Source organism: Chrysemys picta, chromosome 6 (assembly GCF_011386835.1).
Source record: "Chrysemys picta bellii isolate R12L10 chromosome 6, ASM1138683v2, whole genome shotgun sequence".
Classification (NCBI taxonomy): Eukaryota; Metazoa; Chordata; order Testudines; family Emydidae; genus Chrysemys; species Chrysemys picta.
This window is the reverse complement of record NC_088796.1, coordinates 93994529-94008251: the sequence shown is the minus strand read 5'-3', so window position 1 is coordinate 94008251 and position 13723 is coordinate 93994529. Positions and strand designations below refer to the sequence as shown.

The 13723-nt window shown below is 42.1% G+C and overlaps 1 protein-coding gene across 1 annotated transcript; it reads left to right on the top strand.

The window, feature by feature from the left end:
- Positions 1 to 6707: 6707 nt before the first annotated feature.
- On the top strand, positions 6708 to 9362 carry TMEM252 (transmembrane protein 252). The gene is made up of 2 exons (XM_024103623.3): positions 6708 to 7051; positions 8176 to 9362. Exons 1-2 carry the CDS (start codon positions 6753 to 6755, stop codon positions 8459 to 8461), a joined length of 585 nt encoding a protein of 194 aa, XP_023959391.2. The 5' UTR covers positions 6708 to 6752; the 3' UTR covers positions 8462 to 9362.
- The last annotated feature ends 4361 nt before the right edge of the window (positions 9363 to 13723 follow it).

Genomic DNA, 13723 nt, shown 5'->3' with positions numbered 1-13723 from the left:
GAGTGATCGGAAGGACACCCAGTTCTCTAGATGATCTGAATTACAGTCATTATCTTAGCGATAGATAGAGGTCATAGACTATTCAATAGGTGTATTTACCTCCGTGCGTTATCTGAAAGATCTGCACACTGTAAACAGCCAGGAGAAGGAGGAATTATTCAGCAATTTAGCAAAAAGGACATATAACAAAAGGAATAGGATGCAAATTAGAAAAGGAAAGTTTGGGCTGAATATCAGGAAAAGCTTCATATTAGTATCTATTAAATCCATTAGCTTGTGGGGGGGGGGGAAGCGTTCCATGGGACGTGGGGGAAGCACCAATACTGGAATATTTTAAACTGGACAAAACATTAGGTAAATTTACAATAAAGAACAATCCTGCACTAGCAGGGAACTGAACAAGTTGATTGAATAGATTATTAGATTGCATGTAACAATGTAGGTTAATAGGACAGTAGTAGCATTTTCCAGTCCTGAATGTCATATGGTTATTGTACCAGGTACACCTACAGTTACACAGTTTAGGACAGCCCCATTATGGTTTTTTGAAACTCCTGATTGTCTCACTGATCTCCACTCTCATCCTCAGGGTGTCAGCTAGTCAGTCTGCTGACTGTATCTGCAGCCATAATACAGGGTGGCATACCCCTTTGATGCACAGATCACCACTTGTACTGTGTCAGAGCTGGTCTAACTAGTCTAGGCATGCTCAACTTTGCTATACCAAAGCCCAAGTTAGCAACCTTCCAGGATCCCAGAAGCCACAACAAATATGCATTTACATACCGCTTAAAATACAAAATAGACGTGTGCAAACCTCACCTTTGCTCTTCCTTGATGGAGCAATGGCTCCCTGGTGAGGAAATTCTTGTTGCTTGTGTTTGTCACCAATAAAACAGTGGAGATTTTTCAACATGAGCCTCATCAAGCAGTTACAGAGAGAGGGAAGGAGACACATTTTATGGTGCCATTTGGCTCTCAAAGACACCTCATTGTGCCCCCCAGTGCAGCCAGGAAACTATTTATGGGGCCCAAGAGATGCCCAATACAGCTATGGGGGCTAGATTCAAAGGGGGAATCAGACACCTGTAGACACCTACATTTCCACAGGTAAAGTTTCTGTTTGTGGGCATGCACAAAAACCTCTAAGCCCTGACACTGCAGAGCTGTTCCGTGCACTGGTACACACCTACGCCCCAGTGGGATTCATAAACTAGGCATTCCTCCCCATCTTGTCCAGTCTAGTAGGTATGCTCTGAAAATACCCCCCAACCCCCATACCAACAGCCTATTGGTTAGAGCACTCACCTGGCAGGTAGAGACCCAGGTTCAAATCCCTGCTCTGCAGTAGGGATATAAATGCAGGCTGTAGGGTCATGCTTGCTTTTCCTCTCTGGCTTAATGAAAATTTAATTTGTGCAAAGTGGAACATATTCAAGAGTAGAGATCGAGACACACACGCTGCAATACCCAATGCTCCAGAAGTTAAGGCACTCACCTAGGTGCTGGTAGACCTGGAGTCACATCTCTCCTTTTAAACAGGCAGAGTGGGGATTTGAACATGGGCCTCCCACAGGAATACTCCAACTCCTAAGCTATTAGGGAAGCATCACCACTGCCTCCTCCACCTTGGTTTTTCACAAGAAAGGAGTGACCTGCATTAGGCACCTAGCTCCAAGAGAGACTTCCTAGCTATGAATCCTGAATGGAGAGTGGTATCTCCCTCCAGCCCAGAATTAGGCATGTAGCTATCGGAGAAGGGCGGAGCTTATGCCTCATCCCTCTTCTCAGCATTTCCTACTGGCCAGTTAAGATGGCTCCCAGCTCATTTTGCTGACTTCTTGGAATCCCATTTTCAAGCGCCTAGCTCTCCCTGTGCATTGTATAAAGAGCCTCATCATCTAACTCGGGGCTGCAAATTGCACTAAGCAGTAGCACATCCAAAAGTTAGGTGTTGCAATGCAGAACAATGCAACATCTATGTTCCCCTTGTGATCTAGCCCTCTATGTAGACATGTTCCTAGAACTATATTTGCCATGAACTAGCTTCTAGTTTGGGGCAGTGCTGTGTTTGGAGTCTTGTATAGCGATTGGTCTAGACACAAATGAGACAAACAGTGGTTTCTAAGCCTTTGAGGCCCTTCACAATTTAGCTCTGTCCTACTTAGCTGATCTACTATTTTACTGCAACACTAATCCCCACTTTCACTCTTCTGCTGTCGGCACCATTCACCAACCACCAGTCCTCAGCTCCCTGAAATGCCTCTGCAATGTTTCCAAACATCCCCTTATTGGTCTGGGAAAACTCCCTGGAAAATTCCGGCAAAGCCACTACCTTATCCACCTTAAGACTCACCTCTATCATGATGCCAATGAAGCACTGCCAGATGAAAATGATGAGGTAGTAAATGAGCCGAGACTGCCTGCTTATTGTTTGAGAACTCGCTTGCTTTAATGTTTCCTCATCTTCAACTCTTTGTCTCTTCCACCTGCTGTGTCTCATGATAACCTATACTGTTACTTGAGGGGGGGGGGGGGGACACGAAGGCCCAGATTTTGCAAGTATTTAGGTATTGCGCTGCTCAGCCTTGCATGGCCAAAGTGACGTAGATGGCGAAGGCCCATTTTCGAAAGTGGCTTAGGCACGTAGGAGCCAAAGTCCCATTGAAAATTTAAAAATATGGGCCATAATACCGGGACACTACCCAAAGCTGATTGAAATCTGATGCCAGGACACTTAGTACCTAGAACTGATTAACACCACACCTAATCAGAGCAATGAATTCAATTTTACTGCATACGATAAGGGATGCAGGAGATGACATGTTATTTTTGTGATATTATTTATATTACCCCTTATATACAGTGAAAACCTCTATTAGTGAGCTTGGCTTTGCCCCACCAGTTATAAACAGACTTTCATTAGGTGGGCCCTCTTCTGCCCTAGTGAGAGACCACCCATCCCCCTTCACCTATTAAGTGCAGTTGCAGGGGACACTGGCAACTCTCTGTGGGAGGCTAGGTGGCCACATCTTCACTCCACTGGAAAGTAGCAGTAGCAAGACTGTCTCCTTTTCACACTCGGCTGGGTGCAATTGCAGGTAGACAAGGATTCCGGGTTTCTTCTGCCATGGTATAGTGGCAACTTCTCTTAATCTCTTCCTTTGCTCCGCTGAAGAAGGGGAGGTGATAGTCTCTTTGGAAGAATCATTTAGCACCTTTCTGGTAGGCGATAATTGCTGCAATCCAAGGATATTAACTGGAGTTGATTGGAACTAGCAAATGAATTTTCAAGCAGACTGAACCGTCACTATAAGCCAATGTAAGGATATTGAAATACACATTCAGGAAATTCACTCCACTTCCTTATAGGCAGAATTTCACTGCAACTGAGTTCATTATGAGCAAGTTCCACTATAAACCTTTCAACTACACTAAGCAAATACCCAGCTGAACACTACAAGAAACATGTAAGCAACATTCAGAGGAACAATGTATAGTAGTTCACTCTTATCAAAAAGGTGGGAAAAATAACGTGTCATTCCCTTCAGATAAGCAGAATTCTGAGTTCAAATTTCAAGGTAATTTATTTTTATTTCACAGGAAATAACTCAGATTCCTGTGCTAAGATCCTTATATCAACAATTAACAAGCAAGAACACTGCTTATGTATTTGTTTTATTCTACGTTGTAAGTTTTGCTAAAATATTTATTAAAATGTGTGAAAAACACAGTGTATCTTTACTGGAAAGTTAGCTTGTGTGATCTACACTTGAATTATTTCTCTGTTTGCTTAGCTTGAGTGAGAGCAGTCACATGGCAGAATAATACTTGAGTTGTTTTAATGCCCTGTATCCGCACTGCCACTCTACTCACTTGTGCTGTCTGCTGTGGGCGCATCCCCTCGTTCTTAGCATTGCAGTAAACTGAGCCATGCTAGGAATGTTTTGCAGTGTAACTTGGGAGCACTTGTCTGTCCTGTCTGTGCACACGGGCGAAACTGGTGTTAGCCTGACACCGCAACTGAATCAGTTCTAGTTTGGCATCAGTTCCACAAGTTTTTCCCAACTGATAGCAGGGTGAGGATCTAACTTGGAGGAACCTATACCAAACGTGGGCTCCACTGCAACTCTCATTCTGGCAACAGGAGGAAGATACAGGGTGTGAGATGCAGTGGCAGGCATTTCAGCAATGGCTTGACATCATGGGAAAGAGGTGGTATGCTTTGTTAAGAAGAGCACATAAGCTGCATGCAGAACTGGAGGAGTTTTTATTGGGTGAAGTTTTTAGTGGGTGATGAAGCCCCCCTTATAATGACTGGCAGTTCTGGAGCAGGACCACAAACTCAGAATAGTGGAACTGCATGGTCATGCAGACCTGGGATGACTAGCAGTGGACGCAGAACTTCTGTACAAGCAAGACCACATTCCTGGAGAAGTGTCAGGCTCTTCAGCAGCAGGACACACAGGTGAGAGGGTGCCATAACAGTTCCAAAACAGGTGGCTATTGCTATCTGGAATCTGGCCACCCCAGATTGTTACAGATCAGTTTGGTTTTGGCAAGTTAATTGTTGGTTCTGACGGAGGAGGTTTGCTGTAAAATTATTACTTTGTTTCTTCTATGGGGAGTGAAGGTGATGTCCAGGCTAGATGAATAGGAAGAGAGAAAGAAAATATGACTATGGGGAATTGTGGGAAGGCATTGGAAGACTGGCAGCACTCCAGACACTAGCCTGCATTCACGTTACTGAGTGGTCATGTTAGCAGGCCAATTGTGCCAACCAACTTGAGTTAATAGCGCCACCGCACTTGAGTGTGGGATTTTTGTGTGTGGATGGGGGTTGAGTTAACAGGAAGATTCATGTTATAACATGAGTTAACTTTGCAGTAAAAACTGTCCCCAATAGCTCTTTATGTGAATGCTTTGCTCTGTTAAGACAGGCTTTTGCCAACTTTAGCTGTATGGTCCCTTTGGTATCACAGAAAATGAAAAGGTGACCAACCTCAAAACACCTTCTCACAGTTGATAGAAAAATCTGCTGCACCCACTTGTTTGGGGGCTGGTTCCATTGAGTAGATGCACTGATACAGCGGAAGAGGGCTGAAAAGTACATTTTTCACCAGAATGTATGGCAACTTTGTGACAAAATAAACAAATAAGCATATTATTTATCAAGAGTCCCTAGCAAAATGTTTGAGGTGGTGCCCACACAGGTAAAATACAATGCTAATAAATAATCATAATTAAACCACTGAACAATACATGAATAGAGTCACAGGGTGAGATTGTGTGCTGTGCCTCCAGGAAGGAGTGAGGCAAAGGTGACCTTTGTGCCTTTGGGGTCCTGGGCTGGTCAGATGGCAAAACAACCCAGAGTAATTTAGGAAGCCACAAGAGCTACTGTAATTTGTCACCCTACTTGGGCAGCCCATGGAGGTGTGCAGAATGGTCACAGTGGCATGTGCTATGGCCCCTTCTCTATCCAATATGCCCCTTTCTCCCCACCGGCATGGCCCGTGCCAGGACTTGTGAGGCTTTTATGACCCCTATATACCATGGCAGCAGCGTACAGGAGCTGTAGTGGAAGAAAGAATCACTCTCGAAGACTTAAGGCCAGAAGGGATCCATATGATAATCTAGTGTGACAGGCCATAGAATTACACCCACTAATTCCTGCATTGAGCCCAGCGGTGGCTGAACTAAAGCCTATCTTTTAGAATGACATTGTTTTGATTAAAGACACTAAGCGGGAAAGAGTTGACTACATTTCTTGGTATGGTATGGTTAATTCTCCTCCCCACTGAAAGACAAAGTGGCATTATTAAACAAATGGAGTTCTGATTATGGAGTTTGTTTTGCCATGTTAAATATTAGCTGGTATGCTTGTAGGGACAGGGACAATGAGCGACATTTTCAACAGTTTTGGGGGCTTAAATATGCAGATAGGTGCCCACTGGCATTTTCTAAAGCACCTGGATGATTTCAGTGGGTGTTAGGGGCCCAGGAGCTTTTGAAAATCCCACTAGGTGCCTATCTGCATTTTGAGGCACCTAAATACCTTTAAAAATAGGCTCCAAGTCAATAGCTGGTGCTGGGAGAAAGAAGACAGAGTAAAGAAAAAATAATCAACATGGAGCTGAATTTGGGGAAGAGGAGAAGAACCAAACTTACACCGCTCTTAGACTGTTTTGTTGAATTTGTGTAATTTTTATTGATCATTGATGTTCCTGGTGTGGAAACTAGAAAGTGAGCTATAAGAAATGCCACAGTTATTTAACATTCAGTTGGAAAGAATGAAAGAAAGAATTCATAATCAGTAAAGACACATTTTTTCTTCAAGCTTTTAACAGAGAATTAGGAACAATGAAGGTTTTTTGTTTTTTTTTTAAAGAAACCTTCAGTGCTAGAAAGCATTGCCCCAAAGCTGGCGAGGTTGGTGGTTTCTATTCAAACCCAAACCCTAATGTTTAACTCATTGAGAAGCACAGTATGCAACAATGGTTTTCAAAGCTTACGCTGGCAAAGAAATGACACAGGAAGAATTTTTCCCTCCTCTTAAAGCAGCCTTATAATTATAAATTAATCCCTAAAGATATTATGGTGACTTCGATGAGTTAATGAGTATCGTATAACTGCCTGCTTCTCTTAATTGTCCAAAGGCCAGTTGATCCTGGAGTGCATAAAACCTTGACGAATGCAGATACGAAGCATAGCGGAGAGAGAAAGTGTGAGCGTGAGACAGAAAGAACTAGATGCTGTGTTTAACCATGAAGATGCCAAAAAAGTTTCTCTCTCTCTTTCGTATCTTTGTGCTCTTAACTGGCTTCTCAATTATTTGCATGGGAGCCTTTTGCATTTCCACAGGCTCCTCTCTGTGCAGATGTGGGAATAATCTGCCCGTTGCTTATTCTCTGTTACCTTTGGGGTTCTTACTCCTTGTGACTGGGATTTTCTGGAGCACGTACCATGAAGTCAGAAAAAACAAAAACCTGTTCTATATTTTGCAGAGAAATCCCAGCCATAGAGAAACGCACATCAACACCATAGACAGGTATGTACTGCAATGTATGTATGGGCAAACTGCGTGTTGCATTTTGTAAATGTATCCTCAAGGGAAATAAATGACATAGCATTATATCAAAGAAAAGTAACCTGCAGCTAGTAGAAGACTTTTTATTCTATTTGTATGGGCACAGAACAGAAGCCTGAACGTTTCATATGCAGTGGATTGCAGTTAGGACAGTAACAGCAGCAGTTTAGGTGATACAATCAATGTACAGGATATATTCCCGAAAAACTATTCTTAGTGATTACACATACTGGGACAAATTCCTGGGGAAAACAGGCACAACTCCATTGGCTGCAGTGGTATTACTCCAGGAGCACAGCTGGCCCAGTTGTATCACCGTAATCGACAACCGTGGCTGTGCCAGCGTTTCGGTATTGCTCCTCAGCACAGTCTTTCCAGGGAGGCCAAAACACTGGAATGATTCACAATTCCCTATATGGTCTATGCTTGAGGTTTCTGTGTAAATATCTCTGTTATTTCTGAGTGAAGTCTGATGCTTTCCAATAGACAGTTTCTTAAACTGGTCGGCCCTAGGCCTGGCAAAGTTTATAACAGGGTCTTTGGATACAAATGACTCTTGCTGTCTGTTGTGGTAACACCACCATAAACACTGACAATAGGTGCTGTAACAGCTCTATAAATACATCGCATCACAAACCCTGGTTAGATAACCAGGACAATATGGATAGCACTTAAAAATTTGTGGAGAGCGGAAAATAATCACCATGCAATCAACTTTGGCAGGAAACATACTCCCTTTTCAAATCCAAGTGCCCTTTAGGGCAGCTGCTGTACTATAGACAATCGGTGGGTGATATCTGCATGACAGTCAGGAAACCTTGTCAATTAAATTCACTTTTGAGGCTGATATTGAAAATTATTTTAATGGCACACTTTAGAGAAAGTCACAGGATGCTAGATCAGCAGATCTCTTTCATATGTTTCCAGCTGATCTATTCCTTCTTAGCCAGATTTCATGATTTCAGTGTATATTTTAAACCTCAGATAAACTGTGACAAGGTGACAAAAGCAAATATATCTAACCAGGTCCAGCTCATATAAACCTCTTCTAACTAGTGAATCTTTTTGGTGTGATTATTTTTTAGGCCTGATTTCTACCCTCCGTGCTATGAAGATAGCACTGATCCGGGAAAGCAGACTTTCCCAATATCACTCTCCCTTTCAGCAAGAGAGGAAGAGCTCTACAACATCCCTCCACCACTGTATACTGAAAGCAGCATGGAATTCATAGATGAAACCAGCCTTCAGGAGGAACAACCACCATCATATGAAATGTCTGTGCAGCAGCAGCAGCCAACAACCGAGCATGACTCAAATACAGAAGGAGTTTCAGGCACTTGTCATGCACCCATGCCAGGAGTCAGTTGCTAATAATACGAACTGTGAAAGGACTTTAGAGGGACCAAAGCACGTCAGTTATTCCGAGACAAAGTCAGTGATTAAGACACTGAATGTGCAAAGTGGTGTTGGAAAAGACATGGGACAGTGCTATATAATACTACTGTATTATACTAACGGGTGCAACAGTTGCCTGGGGACAGCATTGACCACAATCCATTCATGTGGCATTAGAGAGGTTGTTTGAGGAGGTTCCCAGTATTTTAAAACAAGAACAGCATTCTCTGGCCTTTAAAGAGTTTGCTAATGATATTAAGTATAACTCATAATTGTTGGCTCAAACCAACATCAGAGCAGCCTGTTTTCACGTTTCAATATTTCACTATGCCCACTCAAAAAAGTCAGTACCAAATACATTCATTGTACTCTGTTCACTATCTCTAGATGATCTGTTTATGAAAGATTTTTTCATACCAAATATCCAACAAACTAATTTCCTTTTCATAGCCCGTATTTCATTTTCTGCTCACGTCAGCGCATCAAGATCTTGAGCGAAAACGCCCTTAAGATATAAATGACTGTACTGTACCTTGATACATTGGCTACCAATGTACAGAAGCCATTATTTTTTACACTGGAAGGAAAATGTTAGTGTTGCTGCTTAATGCTCCTCTATTTATTAATTTCAATCTCTTTCTCGCATCTCATCTTTTGGTGCAAGTCCCCATCTGTTTTTCCATTAATATTTCCTGATCTGGAAGACCTATTAATTCATTAGCTAATAGTTGGGGTTTTGTGTTCTGTTGTTTGTAACAGTTGAGTATTTTTCTAGCATGAGTGTTTGGAGATAACTGCTTTACTTTGTGTTAATAGCTGATACTTTAATATTGCATTGAATTCATCTGTTTATTTCAATAAATTTTTTCAAACCACATCTGAATTAGAAATGAGGTTTCTGTACTTCCAGGTGGATGTACAACACCCAATCTGAGCTCAGTCATTGCTGCACACTAACGAGGCAACCCCAGTTTCATAGCACAGCTCCTGAAAAAATAACACAGATTGTTTGCAGAAAAAAGCCTTCTGCGAGCCATTTCTTTAGGCATTGTCTTCATAGCTATAAGGTTAGCTGCTTCCATTGCACTGTTCACAAACTCAGTGCCAAAGAAGCAAGGCTCTATTTGGCCCTGATCCTGCACCACTGAGTTCAACTGGAGTTTTGCCCTTTATGACGACAACAGGACCAGGATGAGATGCTTTATCAATCTTTCTTTATGCTCACATATCAGAAGAGGCAAGAGTAGCCTGGATACAAATCATTGTAGAAACTTAAAACATGAGGGAAATCAACTGCAAAATAAATCAGTTCTTCCTCCTCAAGGATTATATTCTGATTTGAAATATACCTTTCCCTTGGTGGGAGAAGAAGGAAAATAGAGGATGCGACTGAGGGGAATGACAAAGAAATGGGAGGTGAGACATGTTTTCCTTCGCGGGTAGAGGTAGTAGGGAGGGGTAGACAGTGTGCCCAGAAAAAGGGGAGAGGGAAGAGGGGAACATAAGGTTAAAAATGGAAATAATTATACAGGAAATGACACATTAAAAGAGGTAGAGTGAAAGGACAGAAAAAAAAGGAAAAACAATGGAGAGAAAGAATAAACACATTCAAAAGAAAACAATAACAGGATAACAACAAGGAGTCTGGTGGCACCTTAAAGACTAACAGATTTATTTGGGCATAAGCTTTCGTGAGTAAAAACCTCACTTCTTCGGATGCTGCATCCGAAGAAGTGAGGTTTTTACTCATGAAAGCTTATGCCCAAATAAATCTGTTAGTCTTTAAGGTGCCACCAGACTCCTTGTTGTTTTTGTAGATACAGACTAACATGGCTACCCCCTTATAAATAACAGGATAAAAACTCTATAATTGGAGAGATGGAGATAGACAAACTGGATCCATGTAAAAAGATTTTTTAAATGATTAAAAAGCTGCACATTCTAAAGTGGGGGAGAATAAAAAACAGGAGAAATGAGAACCTTTACATGTTATTTCAAAAGCAGTTAAAGGGAGGGTTTCCTCTGAGAAGTGACCATGGTAAAGGATACCTTTTTACTCAAGAGACCTGCTTCATGAATGTATTCAGAATCAGAACAGCTGGCTTTAGTGACAAAGATATGTTTTTACTTCTTTTTAGTCATGTTCATGCTGCAGGACGCTGACAACAATGGGGTTGTATATGTGTTGCTGAGGGAAGACATTCATTAAATGTGAGGCAAGATTCAAGCTTGATTCTCAGCCCTAAGTTGAGCATGCAGGGCTGGCAGTTAGAAAAACTGCCAGAGTAAAATCCTGGTGCCATTGAAGTCAACAGGAGTATTGTTATTGACTTCAATGGGTCAGGATTTGACACCCCCCCCCTTTTTTTTTTTTTACTTTTGAATTGAGCACATTTGATCTGGAAATCGGTGAAAAACAAACATGGAAGCCCAAAATGCCATTTCCAGTGTCACTTTTCAGAATGGCACACTGTAATTCAATTATTGACTCACTTCTGCTGTAGCTCCTGAAGAATTGCACCATTTTTATGTACAGAACCCCCCTCCCCCCGCACCCCATTGGATCAAAGTGGCTGGTTAGAATGCTGGAAGGTACATATTTCTGAATATGTTCCTGGTTCAAAGTGCCCAGCTAACACAGGCCTGACTTCTAAGTTCTCTTTTATCTGAATACAGCAATAACCCCTTTATCTAGGACAGTGGTTTTCAACCTTTTTTTTTTCATTTGGAAACCCATAAAAAATGTCAAATGGAGGTGTGGACCCCTTTGGAAATCTTAGACATAGTCTGTAGACCCCCAGGAGTTTGATAGGCAGATGAAACTCCATGTGAACAAGGCTTCAGATAAACCGTGGCTTCTTTGAGAGAGCCAAACTTGGAGTCCACAGCCCCACAGGGTGGGGAGGACATACCAGTTGGCATGACCCATAGAGCAGACTAGTAATGAGGCAGAGGACATTTTCCTTGCATCTGCTTTATGGCCCTGTTTCTTGGACAGTTTTGGGCAAGAACTAAGATTCTGAATTCTTCCCTAACATTTCAGGGCAAATCCAAAAAGGGCTTACGAATCTTGGCAGCCTTTCTGTGGCCCCACCAACCTCAGTCCATTGCAAGTATTGTGTGCAGGGGACTGGACTAGAGAAGAGCAACAAAAATGATTAAAGGTCTAGAAAACATGACCTATGAGAGAAGATTGAAAAAATTGGGTTTGTTTAGTCTGCAGAAGAAAAGACTGAGAGGGGACATTTTCAAGTATTTTTTTCAAGTAATTTTCAAGTACATAAAAGGTTGTTACAAGGAGGAGGGAGAAAAATTGTTCTTCTTAACCTCTGAGAATAGGACAAGAAGAAATGGGCTTAAAGTGCAGTAAGGGAGGTTTAGGTTGGACATTAGGAAAAACTTCCTAACTGTCAGGGTAGTTAAGCACTGTAATAAATTGCCTAGGGAGGTTGTGGAATCTCCATCATTGGGGATTTTTAAGAGCAAGTTAGACAGACACTTGCCAGGGATGGTATAGATAATACTTAGTCCTGCCATGAGTGCAGGGGACTGCACTAGATGACCTCTCGAGGTCCCTTCCAGACCTGTGATTCTATTGTAGGCTCTTAATGGCTCCAGAGCTTTTTACGGACAAATGGACTGCTCACTGCGTTTTCAGACAGCAACAGGGGTTAAGGTGTGGAGGGAAGGAGGGCTCACCGGGATGTAAGACAAGTTCAGGTTAAGAGGGACTATTTTGCTTGACTCAATCTGTTTTTCATGTATATACTTTCACTGCTTAGTTAGGAGCTGAATGGAAATGATGTGGGTGACCGCATGAGTGAATAAATGTCAACAATCCTTTTAAAAGCAGAAAAGTGTTAAATGGCTGAATTAATTTTGCTCAAACTTTCCAAAACAAATTTACCTTTGGCATGACCAGCCATAAGAAGTTTTGGATTAAAAGGGATTTTCTTAATTTGTAAAGATATGAACAATTCAAAACAAGGGTTCAGAATGGAATAGGCCTTTTCTGCCCATGCCTCTTGAACAATAATGCTATAACTGTGCCCATCCTATCACTATACTCAGTGGTGAGATACGTAGTTCCTAGGCGTGAGGCCAAGCATTTTTCTGAAAGGGAAATCTTTTGACATTTCAGTGTAGTGATGTGCAATGCCTGGGACATATGGGGCCAGATCCTCAGCTATGGCTGAAGAATAAAAGTTGGGGGAATGGGTGGAGTATTCCTCACCTCTGCACTCTCAAGCCTAGGACTGCTCCATACAGGGCTGGTCTGCCACCACCATGTTAGCACTGAGTATTCTTTAAAATGAAATATCTTTGCCAGCTTTTGTGCCTTATGTACATTGTTAAATATTTTATACCATAAGCCACTAGTTCACGATAAAAAAAAAAAGGATTAAGCCTGTTATTTATCTTCAATAAGTGAAGGGAGGTTACTAATGTGTGATGTCAACAAATAGATGGCACTTAAATAATATAATTATACACAGTTTGATATAATTGAACATAATGACAAGTTTTTACTAGTTGGCCTTTTCCCTGCTATTGCACACAAGTTAATAGTTCTTGTTCTCTCTACCCTTCCATGTTTTTACTCCTTTCTGTCTTTCTTCTTCCATCTCCCACACTATTTTTGCATGGTCTACTTGCTAGCTGTTTTAGTTTCCATTTCTTTTTGTCTCTTCCCCATCTATCCTCCTTTCCTTGAACCTTTCCCTCTCTCTTTCCAGCTGGGTCCACAAACTCATTTCTTCCCCAAGTCTCCACCATTCTTTTTCCTCTGGCCACCATCTCTTTGTTCCTGGGACCCCATCCCTCTGTTCTGGTTACCCCTCCGCAAAGACCCCTTGGTACCTTGCTGCCCACTCCCCCTTATTCTCTCGGAGTTTCTCTTCCACAATAGCTCTCCCTCCCTCTCACCTTTTCACCCTTGCAGGCTGGGAGTGTGCTCTTTAACTACATGCTGTTTGTATGACAAACCCACCTGTTCGGGAAACTGAAAGATTGTCCAAATAAATACTAGTACAATTATTTCCAACCTGCCATTACAGTGTAGAGGCTGCAGCCCATGGACCAGCCTAACCACTTAACCCAGCAGCAGGAGTAGAGGAGGAGACAGGCCTTTTTTTAGTCAAGCCACTCACTCTAGCAGCCCTGCCAAGAGTAACACCATCCTTGTTAGAAGTGATGGACATTTCCCCTGACATTAGCTTCTAATCATTTAGCTCTCAA

Coding starts and splice junctions, on each gene's coding strand:
- TMEM252 (XM_024103623.3), top strand. CDS start 6,753: ATGCTGTGTTTAACCATGAAGATGCCAAAAAAGTTTCTCTCTCTCTTT. Junction 7,052..8,175: donor CACATCAACACCATAGACAG/GTATGTACTGCA, acceptor ATTATTTTTTAG/GCCTGATTTCTACCCTCCGT.